This window comes from Pipistrellus kuhlii, unplaced genomic scaffold, assembly GCF_014108245.1.
Source record: "Pipistrellus kuhlii isolate mPipKuh1 unplaced genomic scaffold, mPipKuh1.p scaffold_m20_p_70, whole genome shotgun sequence".
Classification (NCBI taxonomy): Eukaryota; Metazoa; Chordata; class Mammalia; order Chiroptera; family Vespertilionidae; genus Pipistrellus; species Pipistrellus kuhlii.
This window is the reverse complement of record NW_023425574.1, coordinates 442,877-461,355: the sequence shown is the minus strand read 5'-3', so window position 1 is coordinate 461,355 and position 18,479 is coordinate 442,877. Positions and strand designations below refer to the sequence as shown.

Here is an 18,479-nt window from a genome sequence, read left to right as displayed (position 1 = left end):
CTATCCACCGAGCCGAACCGGCCAGGGCACATGACTTAGTCTTTAATTGTGCGGTTATTTTAGCAGTCCATCGCCTTAACCACTCCGCCACCTCGTCCACTAATTGTGCGGTTATTTTAAACAAGTTGTTTGGTTTTTCCATAGCAGTGATGACGACGCAGTGAGCTATGAGTTATGGTTGAGGCCTCTAAGAGACCAGCAGCACTTTATAAGAATACTGAGAAGGAATATTTCAGTCCTGAAGTTGGTGCTAAGAAAAGCTTTCTTCTTCCCCAGCTGGTTTGGTTCAGTGGGTAGTGTCAACCTGCAGACTGAAGGGTCCACCTGAAGGGTCCTGGCTCAATTCTGGTCAAGGGCTTGATCCCCAGAAAGGGGTATGCAGGAGGCAGCTGATCAGTGATTCATGTTTCTAGCCCTCCCTCTGCCTTCCTCTCAGAAATCAATTAAAAAAAAAAAAAAGCTTTCCTCTCTGGGAGCTTTAAAGGACAGAGCATACTTTTCCTACGGGTCTAATGTGGGCCTTGTGGGGTGTACCGGCTGTCACAAGTTCTCCATGCTGCAGCCCTACAACATGTAAGCCAGGGGCGTGGCTGTGTTCCAGTGAAATGTTACCTACGGAAGTGGAGGAGGGTGAGGTCTGACACAGGGAGGTCATGTAATCTGTACAGGTGTCCACCAGCAACTCAACGTGAGCCATGTGTGGAAAACTTTCTAGTCGTCACATTATGAAGTAAATTCTAATGACATTTAATCCAAAATGTCATCATCCCAACTTGTAACCAATATAAAACAACTATTGAGATACCGCCTGTTTTTTTGTACCGAGTCTTTGAAACCGGTGTCTTGCACGCGTATGGCACACCAGTGGCATCTGTGCTCCACGGCCCCATGTCTGGTGGCTCCCACACTGCACCCTCCGTGCTGGGCTTTCTCCGGTGAAGCTGGAGCTTAGTGCAGAGTGGCGCTTGGTCCTGAAAAGAGAGGGGACTCTAGGCAGGCAGGATGAGGGGTCACAGCCGTTGTGAGGGAAGGTTTGGCCTCAGACACGTTAACACACTGCAGACGGATCACGAGAATTCTCGCTTATTAGTGTTTGTAAAAACAAAAGTATCATACTTTAATAAAAAGATATTAGCTTGTAAGAACATGTAATAAACAATGGGCTATTCAAAATGCAATGGATATTTAATTTTAGAGAGTGCCTTTAACATTTATGTAAAGCCGTTTTTTTCTTGTTCAGTAGAAACTTATCTGGCCCCTGGGTAAAGCCAGCAATCAAACTGCTGGTCCACAGTGTGTTAAGAGAGGGCGGCCCAGGACACTGGGGCACAAATGGATGACCAGACCAGGGAAATCATGATGTTCGCCTCCCGTCCTCACGCAGCAAGCCCACCCTGAGGAAACACCCGGTGTGGACCACATCGCAGCCGGTGGCACACACATCGTGGTGGCCTTCCACAGGAACGTAACTGCCACGCACAGAGCTGGCCTGGAACTTTGCATGAGAACGGAAAGCACGGGAGGATGTGACCTGGAAGACAGAAGGAACGTGCAGCCAGGAAAAGGCTTCCAAACGGGCTGGGTTTTCACAGTGGTGCTAGTCAGCATTTGTTGGACGAGTTATCAGAGGGCGATCCTAAGCCTTAGCTGTCTCCTTGGGAAGTTCATTATCTAAACCTAACTTCCTAAGTGATCAAATCAGTATTTCCCAGGTCAGTACAGATAGAACCTTTTGCTAATAAGCCTCGAGGCAAGTGTTTTGTTTTTTTTTTTTAACAAAAAATTTATTACCAAAATACAATATTAAAGTCAATACGTGACAAATTCCTATAAAGCAAAATAAATTATTCTAACATTGTACAGTATTCCCGAAGGCAGCTGGCGCACGACAGCTCGGCCTCACTGGTGAGCGGGCAAGCTGTTCTGCCGTGAGCACAACCCCGGAGTTTTCGGGCATTAAGGCATGCAGCTCGCTGTGCAGGATAATTTCACAAAATGCAAACCATCCCATTTTACACATTGTCAGGATGAACTGTCGTTTCCCACATCAGTGTTCCAGAAATGTTCAGACTTTGGCTACAGAAGCAATGCTATATAGTGTTACACAATACTCATTTCTTAAAAAAATACATGTCTTCATGTCCTTGAATAGCAAACTCAAGTTCCTATTAAATATACTTTATAGACTATGACTTAGAGCACCTTGCTGTACAATAAAAAAAAAAAAGGTTAAATAAGTGATTATGAAAACTGAAAATATACTGAGTCTCGCCAGGGCAGTCTGCTGTCTCTGACAAGCCTCGTACACTGCAGGAAATAGAATGTAAACGTGGATGCCCCCTGCTCCGTGAGGAAAGAGAAACAACACCCAGCCACCGACGGCCACCTCCAACAGGACGGAAGACCTGGGCGAAGGTGGTACAAGTGTCACCACCACATGGTGCCTCCCGATTGCCGGAGTGCTGGCACTTCAGAGCCTGGCCAGTGTGTTCTGGATTATGAGAGAGGGAGGAAACATGGAGCCCTGAACAGTGTTCCTTATCCTGGGCACATGTATCACCTTCCCCCCCCGCCCACCACCTCTGCTTTATCCAGTAAGTTTATTTGAAAAACTATTTTCCCTATCAACTCTAAGAATTATCAAGTGCTCAGAGTGGAGAACAAAAGGTTCTGTATGGCAACAGGTCAGAGCCCGTGAATAAAATGTTACTTCTAGAAAGGGGACTCCTGCTGGTTGCTTCCTCAATCACTACTGCATGTTTAGTCTTTAGAAATACTCAGTTGTCTTTGGGAGAGATATTTAAGGCTGGCCACAAACCGGGAAGGAGAATGCCTTGGGTAAGAGGTTCCCCCTACAGGCCAGGAGAGAGCTTTTGAGGATTGTCTAGGCCAGATGAACAGTAAAAGACTTTGAACTTCTGGGCTAGTTTTTATCCCATGAGCTAGGGATACTTTAAATCCATGATTCCAAGTGAAAAATTTAAGTAACGATCAATGGAAGTGGTTTAAGGAAATGAAGAAAGATAGTTCAAAATTTCACTGTTGAAATTGTTGGGATTTTTTTGGTTATTCGTATTTTCCAAACGATTACATAAAATTAAAGCCACGGAAAATTTATAAAACAAAATCCTTTGAAGGTTGTTAATTTTCAGAATCAGTTTTTTGTAAAGAAATACCGGGTCATAGCTACAGGCAATGAAGGAGTGGACTGAGGGGTAAGAATATAAGTGATAATAATAGAACTATTTAAAATATTTTATTTGAATTTGAAATGAAATGGTTTTAATTCTGAAAACAGGAGGAAATGAACACAAATCCACAGGCAGTGGACTTGGGGAATATAATTTACGATATGTGAACTTGTTTTACCTTTGTAAAATCCACATACCAGGAATGGAGTAACTTTCATAAATAACTTAGAGCTACCTAAACTGAAATGCTGCAGTTATGATCCATTCTGTGTGTTCACATCATCATGAAAGTGAAATGATGCCTGGCCCCTTAAATCGTTCCTAATGCTACCTTAGAGACGGGAACGGGTCCAGGTCACACCTGGACTTTGGGAAGAGCATTCTTTCCTAAAACGTGTTCCTAGAGCATCATATTCGAACCCTGTCTTCCCCACTGATCGGCTCCGGGGCAGGAGCCGTCAGGAAAAGCACCAGGAGGCGGCCCGCATGGTCCCGCCTCAGACTGTGGGCACAGTTTCCTTCAACAAAACAAGGCGTAAGTAAATGACCAAACTACCAATGCAAACACAACACACCCTGTCCTCTCGACTCTGGAGAACGCATTAATACAAAACGTGTAAAAAATGAGAAGTCACATCTATTTTACGGCGTGCTCCAAAGCAAAAGCCGACGGAGGAATTTCCTAAAAAGGAGAAACCCTAAAGACTTGCCAAATGTTATTTGTTATTAAAAGCTTTATAAACAACCTGAATTTTCATATTTTAGTCACATGTGGTTACCTCCCTCGTGCTAAGTGTAACTAAATCAATGAACTCAAGGGAAGTAAAACCTCAAAGCCCTCATTTGAACAGATTCTGGATCTCACCCTTCTTCCCCCAAATGACTTTTAAGAGATCAAACTATTAAAAAAAAAAAAAAAGAGATCAAACTACTTCCAAGGTCTGATGATCAAGTGCAAATCTTATACTTTGTTGTTTTAACAGACTCTTCCAGCTAAACGCTCGGACTGGTTTGGAAGAGGGGCAGACGGCTGTGTAATTGCCGAGACCCTGTGGTGACCTGTCAGATCCCAAACGGAACCTCTGGGGAGCACCTGCCCTGCGCTGAGACAGTGTTAGCAACCTTAAGGTCTGGCCAAGTCTGGTGCCCACAGGAAACCCTGTAAATTTAAGACATTTACTCCTTAAATGCCTATTTACAATCTAGGTGTTGATTCAGAGGTCTGCTTTCTTTCCTTTTTTTGAAGGAGTAAAGCAACATATCTGAGACCGAGTATCTGACACTTCCTCTCCGTTGGAAGGCTCAGGTAGAATGCTGAGTCTCTCTGCAAAGGAAGAAAACCAAGCCCTGCTTGAGACTGTGTCGCTTTTATAGCAATAGTTTTAGGACAGTTCCTGAAAAACCCTTTCTTAGCTCTTCTGTTTGCATTTCTAGCTTTTAGTAATAAATACACTCAACACTAACAAGAGGTAACAGAGGGTTAATACAGGGTCACGTCTTTGCTTCCTCTCCAACCCATTTCCCCTTGCTCAGAATACTTAAATATTATTGCTGTTCATCCATTTGGAATTCCAGTCACACCTGTCAGTCCCCCGTGTGTCTGCCGGGCGTCTGAGGCGGCGAGACACAGGCCCGCGGCGTCTAGCTCGTGTTGAGAGCTGCGCCGGACTCCTTGTTCAGGATGATGTTGACAATCTCACCCTCGTGCTCCTTCATGTGATCCAACAGGTTTTCTTTGCTGGTGGATTCGAAGCCACAGATACAGCAGCAGAAGAGTAAGACGCAGTACTCCATTCCCGGGGGGGCCGCCCCGGGGCTCTTGTCGGAGCGACACGAGGAGTTGCTTGCGGGGCTCAGTTTCTCGCGCTCGGCGGGAGCCTGGGGAGCCTGAGGAGCCGGCTCCGAGGACGACAGCACGGTGTCCACACCCCCAGTGGGGGGGTCGGCTCCTTCTTCACTGCTGTTTACCTGATTCTTTCCAGGGGATTTCCCTAGGACCCTTAAAGCAAGCACAGCACCAGACCGTGAGTGGGCTAGAATGCAGGGCTGAATGCATGGGACAGCGCAGCCCGCACGGCGTCCGTACCTGCTGCTCTGGGAGATGGCGTCGTTGATGGCCTTGTTCACCTGCTCGTAGTTGTAGTTGCGGTCGCTGGCGTGCTTCCACATGTGCGACTTCAGAGAAGGCGGGTGGCTGCACACGTAGCCACACAGAGAGCACCTGGAGTGGGAGGGAACCACGTCTGTAGAGGAAGCCCACGTAGGTGAAAGCAGGGCCTTGCAAGGCGTGTTCTGTCAGGTTTCACTGAGATGTCACACACACACCTGACCACACTCACCCGTGCTGCACCCAGGACCCCAGGGGAGAGCTGGCACACGGAGTAAGTGTCCTCGGGTGCGAGTGCGAGCCCAGGCCCGGCACTCCCTGTCCTGCCGGCCTCGCTGGGGCGGAAACCGGGTTCCTCCGGCTGCCAGCAGGACAAGCTGACTGCGAAAGCAGCGGTTTATGTGCAAGAGGCCAATTTGCTTAGGAGTCATGACTTCTACCTGCCAGCGTATCGCCATCAACTGAGAACTCTGCTATTTCCTGAAAACTGCTAGAATTAACCTTGGTGGAGAACCAAGTAATAAAATGATCTTGTTCTCCACATGATAGACTAATTTCCCAAAACAGAATCTTTCACAGGGAATTTTATTGCTGTTAAGCGTTCAGACTCTTCTGCTGGAATACTCAGGCCCAATGACTGAACATTGCTGCCTGACGATTCTATGAAACTGGAACCGGCACTGACAGCCACGAGCATCGTCCCTGATTCCAACCAGACACAAGGCTGTGGGCCGGGACTCCAGCTCAGAACGGGGAGTCTTTAACCAACTGAACACCACCTGGGAACGCTGCTTACCATCTAACCTGCGTTCAAACAAGTGCGCGAGTGCTTAATAACTTTTACTTTTTTCTTCATTACAAGTGCTGAGCACAAGCATTAGACCCAGGGCCATCACACTCACCTGTACGGCTTGTCCGAGTTGTGTGTCCGTCTGTGGTTTCTGACACCAACATATGTTGTACTTGTGTAATCACACACGTCGCATCTGTACTGTTTCTGGACTGAAGACTTATTCTCTGGACAAGGCATTTCAGAGTTTTAGTGACAGGCTTTCATTAGTCAAATGGCAGCACTTACATCCCACTGTCAATGAGCACTGACACCAGCAGTACTAATAGCTCCATCCAGGCTCTCTCCAGATCAAGATAACAAGTCAGAAAATGGCTCACAGGCACTTGGACCTGGACCACCAGCAGATATAAAATGAACATCACCTGACTGGGAGACATAGATACATTGGGTTGGTCTCTACATAACCTTGCACAACGTTCTAAAAGGACGGACTTGATGCCAGTGCCCGCTGACTACTAGCAGCTGAATTAACCAGAGACACAGTTAATGTGAAAGGTATTAGTCTAACCAACATGGGTACATTGTCTTAGGGAAACAACTATTTGCCAACAACCTATAATTTAGTATCAGAATCCAGTAAAGTGTGGCTACAAAGTATCTGTAACAAACGGAATATAAACAGCCTAGTGCTTTCTCAGTCTGTGGGTTTCCTCTGTTTATGACTGTCAGCTGTCAATGCAACAACCAGGGAAAAGCAACTGTCTGCTATTACACACCAGGTAACGCTGTGCCGCTAGTGACATCAGCACCCGGGCAGCTCCGAGGACGAAGGTTATAACCAACGTGAATGTGCAGCTGGCTCCACAGGCCCCCGTGCCACAGGGCTGGGCTGCTGAGCCGGGGAAGCCTGGACACAGCCGAGTGACGTGAGCAATGGACACTGCTCCTGAGGATGCCCAACCCGTTTACTCTGAGCACCGAGTCCACAGCCATCCGCAGCCTGCCTGCTCTATCCTCAGAACAAACCAGCACGGCCACGGAAGAGGGCAGAGTGGGAGGAAGCTTAGAGACAACACACCACAGCACAGGGAGGTGAAATGCAGCACAAAAGCAAATCCACACTAAATTTTAACAAAACAAAGAAAATCCTTAATTTAAAGCTTTGTAAAATTGTTATTTTCTTTTGCTAGTACCTACTACGTTTGCCAGACAGAACAAAATGTCCTAATATCCTGGCATAAACAGGCACACTAAGCATGACTATAATCTAAGTATTACTCTTAACTGGTAGGTTAAAAATTTGGACTTGATTAAAAGAGCACTGCTCCAAATGCAGTTTAAAAAACTCTGTGTGAGCAGCACTGCAGACCAACCACGAGTGAAAACACCACGAAAAGCTGCCTGCACACAGACCGGGAGGCTGTGTCACCCGAGCAGCTGTTTCCAGGGAGAAGGTCCTGGGTTTCAACTGAAGACCTTGGGCTTCATCTGTGCTGCCAGCAGCACCGTGCGATCACATGCAAATGATTTCCCCTCTGGGGACTTGGCTTTCTTATCTACAAAACGAGCGACTGGAGGATTCCAGTGCGGTCAGCTCGCCAGGGGCACTGTGTTCCTCTGCCGCCTCTCCAGGTTCCTGTGAAGTCTCTGACGTGTCCTAGCTGCTAACTACTGCGGGCAGGAACCTGCCTGCTGTGTTTACAGCGACTCCCCAGGGCTTGGCAAATTACAGGTTTGCAACAAAGAACAGTTTACTTAAATCTGACAAGGAAGCACACACGGAGGTGCTCTGCCCGCGGCTTTGGTGGAGCGCCATCTGTCCTGGTCACGGGGCCCCTCACTGGCACTGCCCTTCACTGTACTCCCAGCACCAGGGCCAGCCCAGGACGGTCCTGACTTTGGCAGAACACACGTCCCAAGTACCGTGGCCCTGTGCATCCGAGCTGAAACGGGCCCTGAGGCGCCCGTGCCGTCCTAATGGGCAGAGACGGACCACAGGGCACGGCTCCCTCTTCTTCAATGCAATCATGAAGCGGTTAAGTTTCAGAATGCCAAGGACTAATCTGTCCCTCTCTGTGAGCTAGGAACTTGTTCTTTGGTTTGACCACCAGATTCTGAAAGCTCAACGCTGAGTGAATAAAGCGCCCAGGAGGCCGTCCGTCATCTGAACTGTCACTCTCTGATGACAAAGACGGACGAGTGGGCCGGGTGGGGAAGGCATGGCCTGCACGTGAAATCCACCCTCAACCCCAGGCGGCTACAAGAGGGAATGTAGCAGACACACTAATGTTGGACAACTCGCCATACAACGATGAACTGGTTACTTTAATTCTGAGCTCACGTTAATCTTCCCATTAAAACTGAGTTTTAACTTGTTAACGGCCCATGGGGACAGTGAGATGACTGCCTGAAAGAGCAGATTTAGCCTGTGTTCACTGCAGGCAATGCCCTAAGAGACCTGACTATCCCGCCATTAGGAATTTCCGGCCCAAAGCCATCCCAGGTCTGAAGGCTCCTTCACAGGATGCGGAGCGTAATGGGTAAAGGGGGAGGGGCACTCGCCTTTCTGCAGAAAGGAAGCAAACTGTCTAGCTCAGCCATCTCTGCAGAGGCAGATGCTCTGCCATAAACTCCTTTTGTCTGGGAGACGTTTGCAGGGTGACAGCTGCTTGACAGGGGAGGCGGGCGTCAGCGCAGTTCTCAGAAACATTCCCGCGTCGGTTATGCGTGCTGTGGCCATAATGTGATGAACATTACAGGAAAACATTTCACTCTGCAATTGTTTCTAACTTTAATTCTTAGGAAATCTAAAAAGGAAAGTCACCCAATATGTTTTATTCCCCATAAACACGATGCACCACACTCAAGACACGGGAGTTTATCAATTTAAGCGAGCTGACGCAGGGAAGCGCAGCTCAGCACCGTTAGCCAGATTCTCCGGATGTGGCACCGCCTCTTCATGGGGCACGAGCGAAATCTTTTGATGCTAATATTCCTATTAGCCGAGCACTACCTGACGCATGCAGAGATCGGGTGCCGTGTTTGAAAGAGAGTGCAGGTGACATCTGGCAGCAGCCTTGGTTACGACAAGATCACAGCAGGGGCCTCAGTTAGAGTCTGGGAGGGGGCTGCCATCTGTGAGCTGTTCTCGCGGGTCAGCTGAGCTGGGGGAGGGGCAGGCTGCTTCACTGCAGCTTCCCTGGCTCCTGGGCCTGGCACCTAAGGTTCATGCGGCCTTTGGCTCTGACAGGACAGCAGGAATGTCAGTGTCAGATCTCCCTACAAGGGGAAGCTGAGGACTTACTCCCAGTGCTTCGTTCAGGACTCAGAGCGTCCCCAGGAGGAGACCAGAACCCACAGTGCAAAACAGAGGAGGACCGATGCAGCTTTGGTGCTGAAACCCCCCACCGGACAGGCTGCTGAGGGGCTTCTCACCTGGTGTGCGAGTCGTGCGGCCGTGTGGGATGCACACCTACCTTCCTGGGCGCACTTGGCCTCGGCGGTGTCCCTGGGGACCCTGGGCTCAGCAGAAGCCGCCACTGACAGGGGGTCTGGAAGGCTGTGCTGCTCTCTCTCGTGGCTCCTCAGCTGACTCTGGACACGAGAGAAATGAACAGCAATTCCTAATGAACTCACTGCAGTTACAGGAGCCTGGAACCTAGGACACACCACCAACGCTTCCAAAGCAAACGTGCCCCTCATTACCCGAGCCTTTGGCAGTTTACGGAAGCACTGCCCCGGGAGCACCAGGTTCCGTCCTGGCGTGGTGTGTGCACACTCACCGTGGGCAGGCCCGGGGAGAGGGCCGGAGGCCTCCCAGAGCCAGCGCTTTCACAGAAAGAAACGACCAGCCACTGCACTGCGGGCCTCCTGCAGCTGCATCCCAGGAGTCAAGAGCACAGTTGCTGCAGGCACCCCGGGGACTGGCCCCGCCCCCACCCCTACCCCCACCAAATGCCCCCCTGTCCAGTGGCCAAGGCCATTCCAGATTCCAGGAGGGCAATCTGAGTGGAGCGGAATCTCCCTCAAAGGCCTTTCCTTCCTGAACCATCTCACTCCCAGCCTCCCCTGGGTCACCTGAGAAAGTCCATGTCCCCGTTTCCCAGTGGCCCCCTAGGATAGCAAAAAAATACGTCCCCCATCAACTGGCATATCGAAGAAATAAGTCCCAAACCACTGATCCGAAGAATGCAAGTTTCCTTTACAAATCAGCATTACACGCTGGTTGTTGGCTTTGAGGTCGCACATAAGGTGAAAGTCACATAGTCAAAGCGACCTTGAAAGTTCCTCAAACTGCCACACAGCTAACACGTGGCTCTCCGCCCACGGCACTGCCTCATCCAGCCCATTCTTCCTCTGCAACAAACCGAGTCTGCGGGCTGGCTGGGCAGCCCTGGAGGGAACGGCCTGCAGTTGGGGGCCGTGCACTGCCGATGTGGTTACATCTGTGTGTGTGCATGCTGTCCCCGCCGCACACCCCCTGCACTGCAAAAGCCACCCGTTCTGAAGAGACTCTACAACACTATCCAGGCCGGAGGCGGCCAGGAGTCCCAATGAGCCCGTTTCAGTCCCCATCGTCTGGCCAACTACCAAGCCCTCTTGGGTCCGTTTCCCGACGGAGCAGGTGTGGGTGGACTGACCCCCACCACGCCTGGGCCTGCTGAGCCGGGGTTCCCGAGCACGGGGCCGTACCTTATAGTGGAAGGCCTCGGCGCAGCGCTTGCACTGGTACAGCCGGGCCTTGCAGTGGTGGATCATGTGGCTCTCCAGCTCCTTGCTGCTGTCGGCCACGTGCTCACAGATGGGACACTGGTAGGGCTGCCGCTGCCGGTGCACCCGCAGGTGCTGCTTGATGTAGCCCTTGTTCCCGCTTGCGTAGTGGCAGAGGCGGCAGCGGTAGGGCCGCTCGGCATTGGGGATGTACTCCACCACGCCGCCGCCCGACAGGCCGGCCTCGCCGCTGGGCTGGCACTGGGCGTTGTCCTGCAGCTCCTTCAGGATGTCCTCGTCCGAGGCGTTCTGGTCCGTCCTCTCCCGCAGCTTCTCGATGACGGTGAGCAAGGACACGCTGATGCCCGTCTTCGCCTGCCCGTCAGACAGCTCCTGCCTGCCCTCCGGGAGCGCCACCAAGGGGCAGCTGCTTTGGTTAAAGCTCGCTAATGCGCTGGAGGAGTTTTTAAGGGGTGACATCATTTTAGAATAGGCTGCCAAGGTGCTGTCCACCTGCCTCTGCCCGGTGTCCGGGTCTAAGAGGCTGACGTTGCCGTAGTGCCCCAGGTTGGCTCTCGTGAGCTCGGCGGCTCTGATGGGCATTGTGACCAGGGCTTCTGCCGCCAGCGAGTGCAGCCGCAGGGACTCGGAATTGGTCCTCCTTCGGCCCGGGGGCGCGTTCTCATCGGGGGCCAGTCCCGGGTGGATCAGCTCGCTCTCCTTCTTCTCCGTGTTGCTCCAGCCTATGATCAGGCCCCCGATGTCGACGGTGCACTGGTCGGCACGATAGGCCTCCTCTCCCCCCTCGCAGCCTGCCGGGGGCCCTGCAGCGGCCGGGAGGCCCCCCTCCTCCAGCGCGGCGTTCACAAGGAAAGGCTTCTGCAGCACGGTCTCCTCGGCGCCGGGCAGACGCTCCACGATCACGTTCACGTGGCCCTTCTTGTTGGGGCTGCTGCTGATGATCTTCTGTGCCGACGAGAGGAGGCTGTCCGCCATCAGGCTCTCCTCCGCGTCGGAGATCACCTCCAGCACGTCCTCCTCGTGGGGCCCGAGGGCCACCGCCCCGCGGAGGCCCCTGTCTCGACACGCACCCGGCAGGGCCGACGCCGAGGACAGAGGCTCCGAGCTGCAGATCTGAACCTGTACCGCCGGCCCGTTGTGGATGCTCAGCTCGTTCTCTCCGATGGCGATGACCACGGCGTCGACCCCACCAGGCGCAGTGGCCACTGAGGAGCCCAGCAGGCCCAGGGGCTCGTTCTCATTTTCAAATATCGGGTAGGAGCAGTCCACCTCCCCGGCATGCTTCCAAGCGTGCGTCTTCAACATTCGCTGCTGCCCGCACGTGTAGCTACAGAACAGGCACCGGTACATGCCGTACTGCTCGTAGGCGTACCACTTCCTCCTCCCCCTGTCCTTCTCGGAAGCGGCGGGGACGGCGTGCGCCTGTGGAGCACGCAGGCTGACGGGGAGGTCGGGGGTGCCTTCCTGCTTCCGCTCGGCGGGCCTCAGGCACACAGCGCCGGAGGGGCCCACGCAGGGCTCGGCTCTGGGCGGAACCGGGCCGTTGGCGAAGTTTTCGTGGTCATTCACCACGTGGGCTTCCAGCTCCTCTTGGCTTTTGGAGGTGACGTGGCACTCGGAGCACATCAGGATCACTTCGTTCTGCTGGCCGTGCTGCTTGATGTGGTCCTTGAGCACAGAGAAAGACGGGGACAGGAACTTGCACAGGCTGCACTGGTATGACATAGCTTTCCCGTCGTTCTGGGCGAGAGGGTCCGGGCTGGAAGGCATCTGCGCCGGCTCGGCCCTTCGGTCAGCCACAGGGGGCGGGGCTCCTTTGGCTGGGATCTCCCCGAGCTCCTGGGCTTCCGGAGAGCTCGCCCCAGCACTTGGACGTGAGCGCTTCTTCCCAATCAAAAGGCATTTTTGTGACTTTTCATGTTCCACTATCTTGCTCAACTTCTGGATAACATGGATTAATGGATCTGTTTTAGCTGAACTCTGTCCATCAATTTCCAGTGAAGAACTGATGACAGTGTCGGCCGTCAATATAGCTTCCTGTTCCCCAATGTCTGGCACCAACATGGCGACGCTGCTGCTCACTTCCATATCTAGAAAGGGGGACAGACCACAGAGAGATGCCAGGTCACAACTGATTGAACACACACAGCCATTCCCAGGGCCGAACCACCTTAACTTACTATGAAATACCATCCCTAGAGTCGATACATGACTGATGCAACTTTTTACACCAAATATAATTGTAGTTTTTCTTCTCTGCAAGCCTTTGGGATTGTGAAAACATAGAATTACCTTATCGGGAAGGACAGTGAACTCTGAGAAGTACTATGCAACGAAACTAAAGAAAAGCAATCGTCCAGCAGTTCCTCCTTTTACTTCCTTAGTCTTCCCAAAGATAAACCACAAACACGCTGTGGGTTTTCCAGAGCTCATATTAGTGGTCAGCTATCACCCATGTGTGTTACTTTCTTTCCCCTGAAAGGAAAGGGCCATTGAAGACGGAAGCAATTGACATCCTAGTTGTCCACATACGCACGGGTCCTTAGGAAGAGATGCGTCTGGCCGAGGAAGTCACTCGATAGGAAACACAATCTCTTCCCCGCCTAATCTCAAACCCTGCTTCCTGACAGCACCCACTCATTTCAAACGCTCCCTTTGGCCCAAAGTGAGATGATTTGTTGACTTGGATCTCATTTTTTAGGTTTAGGCTTTTCTTTTTTTCCAGCAACAAGTTTTATTCTCCCACATTTCAGTGAGTTTTGGAATCACACATTCAATAAACTCCAGCAAAAGTTTAGTGGCCCCAGCTATAGACCAAAGACCATACCCTGTCACAGGCTCTGAACTCTTATTTCAGGAGCTGAATCGGGGCCCCTGCTAGGACTGTACCCAAACTCCCGCCAGACCCCCCTGTGCTCAGATGGCTCAGCAGGGTCTCCCCTACCCACTCACACCCACTCACAGCAGTCAGGGTGCTCTGGACTTCCTGCTCTCAGGCACAATAGCTCTCCTCTGGGGCCACATCAGGCTTCTCTAGTGCCCTTCGCCCCCACCCCCTTCCCGACCAACCACTCTCACAACCAGGATATGCGCTCCAGCTGTGACAACAGGGACGACCACCCAGCAATCCGGGGCCTGTGGCCCTGTAGCCACTCCCCGCTGAACAACCCGAGAGTACTACCTCCCAAAAGACAACTAGACTGCGGATTCTGGGTTGCTGACCTTCAAGACCGTGACTGGCTGGGCTGCCACTGTCCAGAGTCAGAGTATCTTTCATACACATATTACCAGCCCAGGAAGGATCAAAACTCAAAGTATGGTGTCTACCAAACATACAGCTTTTGCACCATCATGAAGTAGAAAAACCCTGTCTGAGGACCCTCTGTGTTCCCTTACAAAGGCCTTTCTCAGGCAGAGAGAACGAGTGTCCGAAGTCTTCACACTCAGCCTCAGTCACTAAGAGGGACCAGTGATTGCGAGAACACTCTGTGACTTTCTGAGTCACTCTGCTGCCTGTGAATTCCACGTTTAGGTCAAGGGAGCTGTGGTGCTCTCAGGCTTTATTTGTATTTATTTGTTCAGTTAAATACAAACTAATGACAGGAACCTGGCACATTCAATTTCCTGCAGAGACGTGGGGCTCTACTGCAGACGTAAGGCCTCCTTCCCGGGAAATGTGACCTCAGCAAGCTGACTGATCGCCTGGAGGCTAGCTTTGCGCCCACAGGCTGTTCCTCTTCACTCCTTGACATGACAGGAGGGGGGCAGAGCATGCCAACTGCTCCCTGTGCAATGACGAGGAGGAGGAGTTATCTCACCACAAGCAAAACACATTACAAAACAACCTGACCAGGGACTCACGTGGAGAGCCGGGTGCTCAGGGAAACCTGTGGCAGGTGCCCCGCCACCCTGGGCATTTACGTGTCTCACTGCAGAGGCTGCACATGTTGGGGCTTAAGTACAGAAATGGCATCTCTAAAGACAGACAGGATAACATCAAATACCTGAAAAACCAGTTTGGGGACACTCGAAAAAATCAATGCAAAAGTCAAGTCTCAGTAGAACAAAGTCTCTGCTAATCAGATTAGATAACAGCTCGTAATAAAGTCTACAGAAGAGTTAAGTTGACCGTAAGGCCAACTCCAAATTTTCAGAGTTCGCTGAGGCCACCAATGTGCATAAGTATATGGGACTGCATGTCAAGTGAAGTAAAATTTATTTGAATAATAAGGGATGAAAATAAGGACAACAAAGATAATCCTAGTGGTTTAACAGCAACATGGACTGTGCTAATCTGCATCCTATGCACGGTCTCCAGGAGATCGATGTGAAAGCAGCTATGGAAAACATCACCCTGGTGGGAGAGAGGGTTCAAGGAGACTGGCAGGTTTTGTGATTGGAGAGGTGAGCAGGCAGGGGCTCATTATACTATTCTACTTGTGTTGTGCTTAAATGTTTTTTTTTTTTTTTTAAATGTTTAATATAGAAAGTTATAGAAAACATTCATATGTGCAAGGCACCAAGCAAAGTACCAGGAAGAATGGAAAAAAAATTTAAATGTACAGTTCTCACAGTCTAAAACTGAGTTGGGAGAATAAGACAAACCTGGTTAGAAATTTAAGAAAATTAGCAGCTTTTAAACAATGCGACAGTACACAAGGTAAAATCGTCAGAAACAGCCAATGACTAAACCCTAACAGACAGGAAGCGCTCCTTCGGTCTAGAGAGGTAAGCAAAGGCTCTGTGAAGAGTAAGATACACACTCAATTCCAAACGATGTCACTGTCAGCCCCCAGGCCTGTCCCAGGAGGGAGCCCATCACTGGACCCCTGTCCCTGGTTGCTGGGGGGAGGGGGGTCAATGCTGGGGGAGTTATGTCAACGGGGAGCCACACCAGGAGGTCAGGAGGCAGGGAGTAACATCAAGATCCTCATTCCCTGGCCTCCTCCCTCCAGGTGACCTTGAACGGGCTGGTCCCTTCAGGCAGGCTGCTCTCCAGGACACTCCTGGTCCTAGCCCCGCTCCCTGCTCCTGACCTGCTCCAGATCACCGTGCTATCCCGGGGGGTGCCTACCCAAGCCCCTCACCCAGACTATGAGCACCTTTTAAATACCTCCTCCTTGAATTATCCAACGTTGAGGGTGCCACTCGCTTTCTTGGGACTCTGTTGACAAAGGGTGAGACTGACGACAGCAGCCACAACTGTGGCACGGCACTAGAATAAGGAGCCCCTACCCGCCCACCTCTTCTATCCTGCCCCTGGTACTATTAATCTCTTTTTGGCAGATGAGGAATCTGGGAGCACAGATATAAAGTAATAATGGTTTAAGAACTGGAACCCAAGGCTACATGATTCCAAATCTATCCTTTATCAATACACTGACTTCCCTTTATTGTTCAGTGAGAACAAAGTTTGTAACTCGTGATATTGAAGAGAAACTGCCTCTCACTGCTACTTTGTATCAACCTGTAAGTCTGTTTGATCTTTGGGAGGGTCCAGCGATGTTACAAATAAGGAAATAGTAGTGCCCTTTAAGTGGCTTAAAGGTTACAGGGCTGCTAAGTGGCAGCGCCAGTGTTTTCTAAATCAGTTCCCGAAATGAACAGTCCCTTGGATCCATCTTCAACATCCAGCCGTGGCCAAGAAGGAAAGCAGGCAGCATCAAACATTTCTCTCACTCGGAGAAACAAAGGAGTGATTTTTTTGGGTAGTGAGACCTTTCTCAATATTCTATGGGGGGGGGGGGGGGGGAAGGGACCCAATTATGGGATGCACATTTATGTACTTTATCTAATCAGTAGAGTTCAGGACTTTGTATAAGTTATAACAAAAAACCTCTGGAAACTTCTCCCATTTCAGTATATTTTATGCGTTAGCTCTGAATTTATCTAATTGACTCCAAATACTATTGCTTTTGCTGATTCCACTTTCTCATGAATAAGGAACAAAGATCTGCCACTTTTGTTTTTTTTCTTCTTTTTAAATCTTAACTGAAAACAATCTAATAACGGTGATTCTGCAAATGTCAAACACTTCCACGAGCCAGGCGGGCTGGAGGGCAGGCAGCACCACAGACGAGGAGCCAGGTCGGGACCCGGACCCAGCTCCCCGGGAACACAGGGCCAGGCGCGGTGTCACGATCTAGAAAGAACCTGCCAGTCCAAAGGGTGCTTATTCGGTTCACCTGGATGCACCTCACGGCGGAGGTCACTGCCGGGCAGACAGTGTCTGCTCTACCGGGGAAGGGAACGCTAAGTGGGCTCCCCGGGAAGGGAGAGGAGGGGCCGGGGTCCCCCTGCCATCGGGGCTGACGCGCGGGGCCCCGTGGGGAACACGGAGAAAGTGCGCGGGAGGCGGCCGCCCCAGGCCGCCTGGAGCAGGGATGCGGGCCGAAGGCCGAGCGCAGCCCCGCCGGCCCGGAGGCGGCTTCCGGCGCGGAGGCAGCCCGGCGGGCCCGCCACTCAGCCGCCCGAGCCGCTCCCCGGGCGCCCCCGTCTCTCTCCCCGCACGGCCGGTGGGGCTGGGGCTGGGGCGGCGGGGCTGCTTCTGCGCCTGCAGTGCTGCCGGGCCGGCGGCGGGGCGCGGAGCGGGGCCGCCCGCGGGCCTCGTCGCGGGCGCACGGGGCCGCAGGGGGGGCGGCGGCGAGGCCCGCGGGGAGGCGCACATGGCCCGCGGCGGGCGCCCGCAGCGGCGAGGGGCGGCCTCGGGACGCGGTACCTGCGGTCGGGCGGCGGCTGCTGCTCCGCGGGCCTCGTGGGGCCGGCCGGGCGCCCCCCAGTGCCCTCGCCCTCGTCCTCTTCCCGCCGCGTTCCCAGCTCGGCGCCTTCTTTCCCCCGCTTTTCCGCTCCTCACCGGCGATCCAAGATGGCGGCGCAGGACCGGTCACGTGAGACGCGGGCGGTCAGGTGACAGAGGGCCGAGGCGAAGGGGCGGGGCGGTCGGCAGGCCACGCCCACAGCAGCCTCGCGAGGGCGAGCTGGGCGGGCACGGGGGGCGGGGTGACGCGCAGGCCACGCCCACAGGCTCTCGGGGGCGGGGCGTGGGGAGGGCCGGGCGGGGATGGGCTCCGGAGGCCTCTGAGCTGCTCGGGGTCGTCCGGGCCGGGTGCGCGCGTCCCCTGCGGCTTCTCACGCTGCAGCGCCCGTGCGCCAGGCCCCTTGCAGCCTGTGGGTCTGGTGCAGCTGTTGGCTGGGCTGCACCTGAGTGGCTGGTCCCGCAGAGAGAGGTCCCGCTGGGCGCCCGGCTCAGCGTGCGGGAGCGGGGAGCTGGGCCGGGCTGTGCGGGGAAATATATTTTATTGATTTTTTACAGAAAGGAAGGGAGAGAGATAGAGAGCTAGAAATGTTGTTGAGAGAGAAACATCGACCAACTGCCTCTTGCATACCCGCTACTGGAGATGTGCCCGCAGCCAAGGTCCATGCCCTTGACCGGAATCCAACCCAGGACCCTTCAGTCCGCAGGCGGATGCTCTATCCACTGAGCCAAACTAGTTCCAGCTGATGTGGGTCTTGCTTAATGTTCAGCTCAGCCCCTCCGGGTCTGAGAGGCTGGCGGGTGTGGGAGAGGCTGGCGGGGTGCTCACAGTCACGGCAGCAAGAGCAGCTCTGCCATCCGGGCGGGGACGGAGCTCGGTACCTGCTCCCTTAATCCCTGGGA

General features: G+C 52.6%; 1 protein-coding gene across 6 annotated transcripts; it reads right to left on the bottom strand.

Moving 5' to 3' along the window:
• Positions 1-2,097: 2,097 nt before the first annotated feature.
• On the bottom strand, positions 2,098-17,715 carry ZNF507 (zinc finger protein 507). 6 transcript variants are annotated; one of them, XM_036422520.2, is made up of 6 exons: positions 17,541-17,715; positions 10,784-12,912; positions 9,527-9,685; positions 6,201-6,315; positions 5,278-5,434; positions 2,098-5,190 (listed from the first exon to the last, which is right to left on the bottom strand). In XM_036422520.2, the coding sequence occupies exons 2-6, from the start codon at positions 12,908-12,910 to the stop codon at positions 4,833-4,835; spliced, it is 2,916 nt and encodes a 971-aa protein (XP_036278413.1). In that variant the 5' UTR covers positions 12,911-12,912; positions 17,541-17,715; the 3' UTR covers positions 2,098-4,832. The 6 variants fall into 6 exon arrangements, 4 of the variants coding, with proteins under 4 accessions (XP_036278413.1, XP_036278414.1, XP_045431794.1 ...); XM_036422521.2 differs by having other exon boundaries at positions 5,278-5,412; positions 9,568-9,685; positions 17,541-17,714; XM_045575838.1 differs by lacking the exon at positions 17,541-17,715 and adding an exon at positions 14,684-15,045.
• Positions 17,716-18,479: the final 764 nt, after the last annotated feature.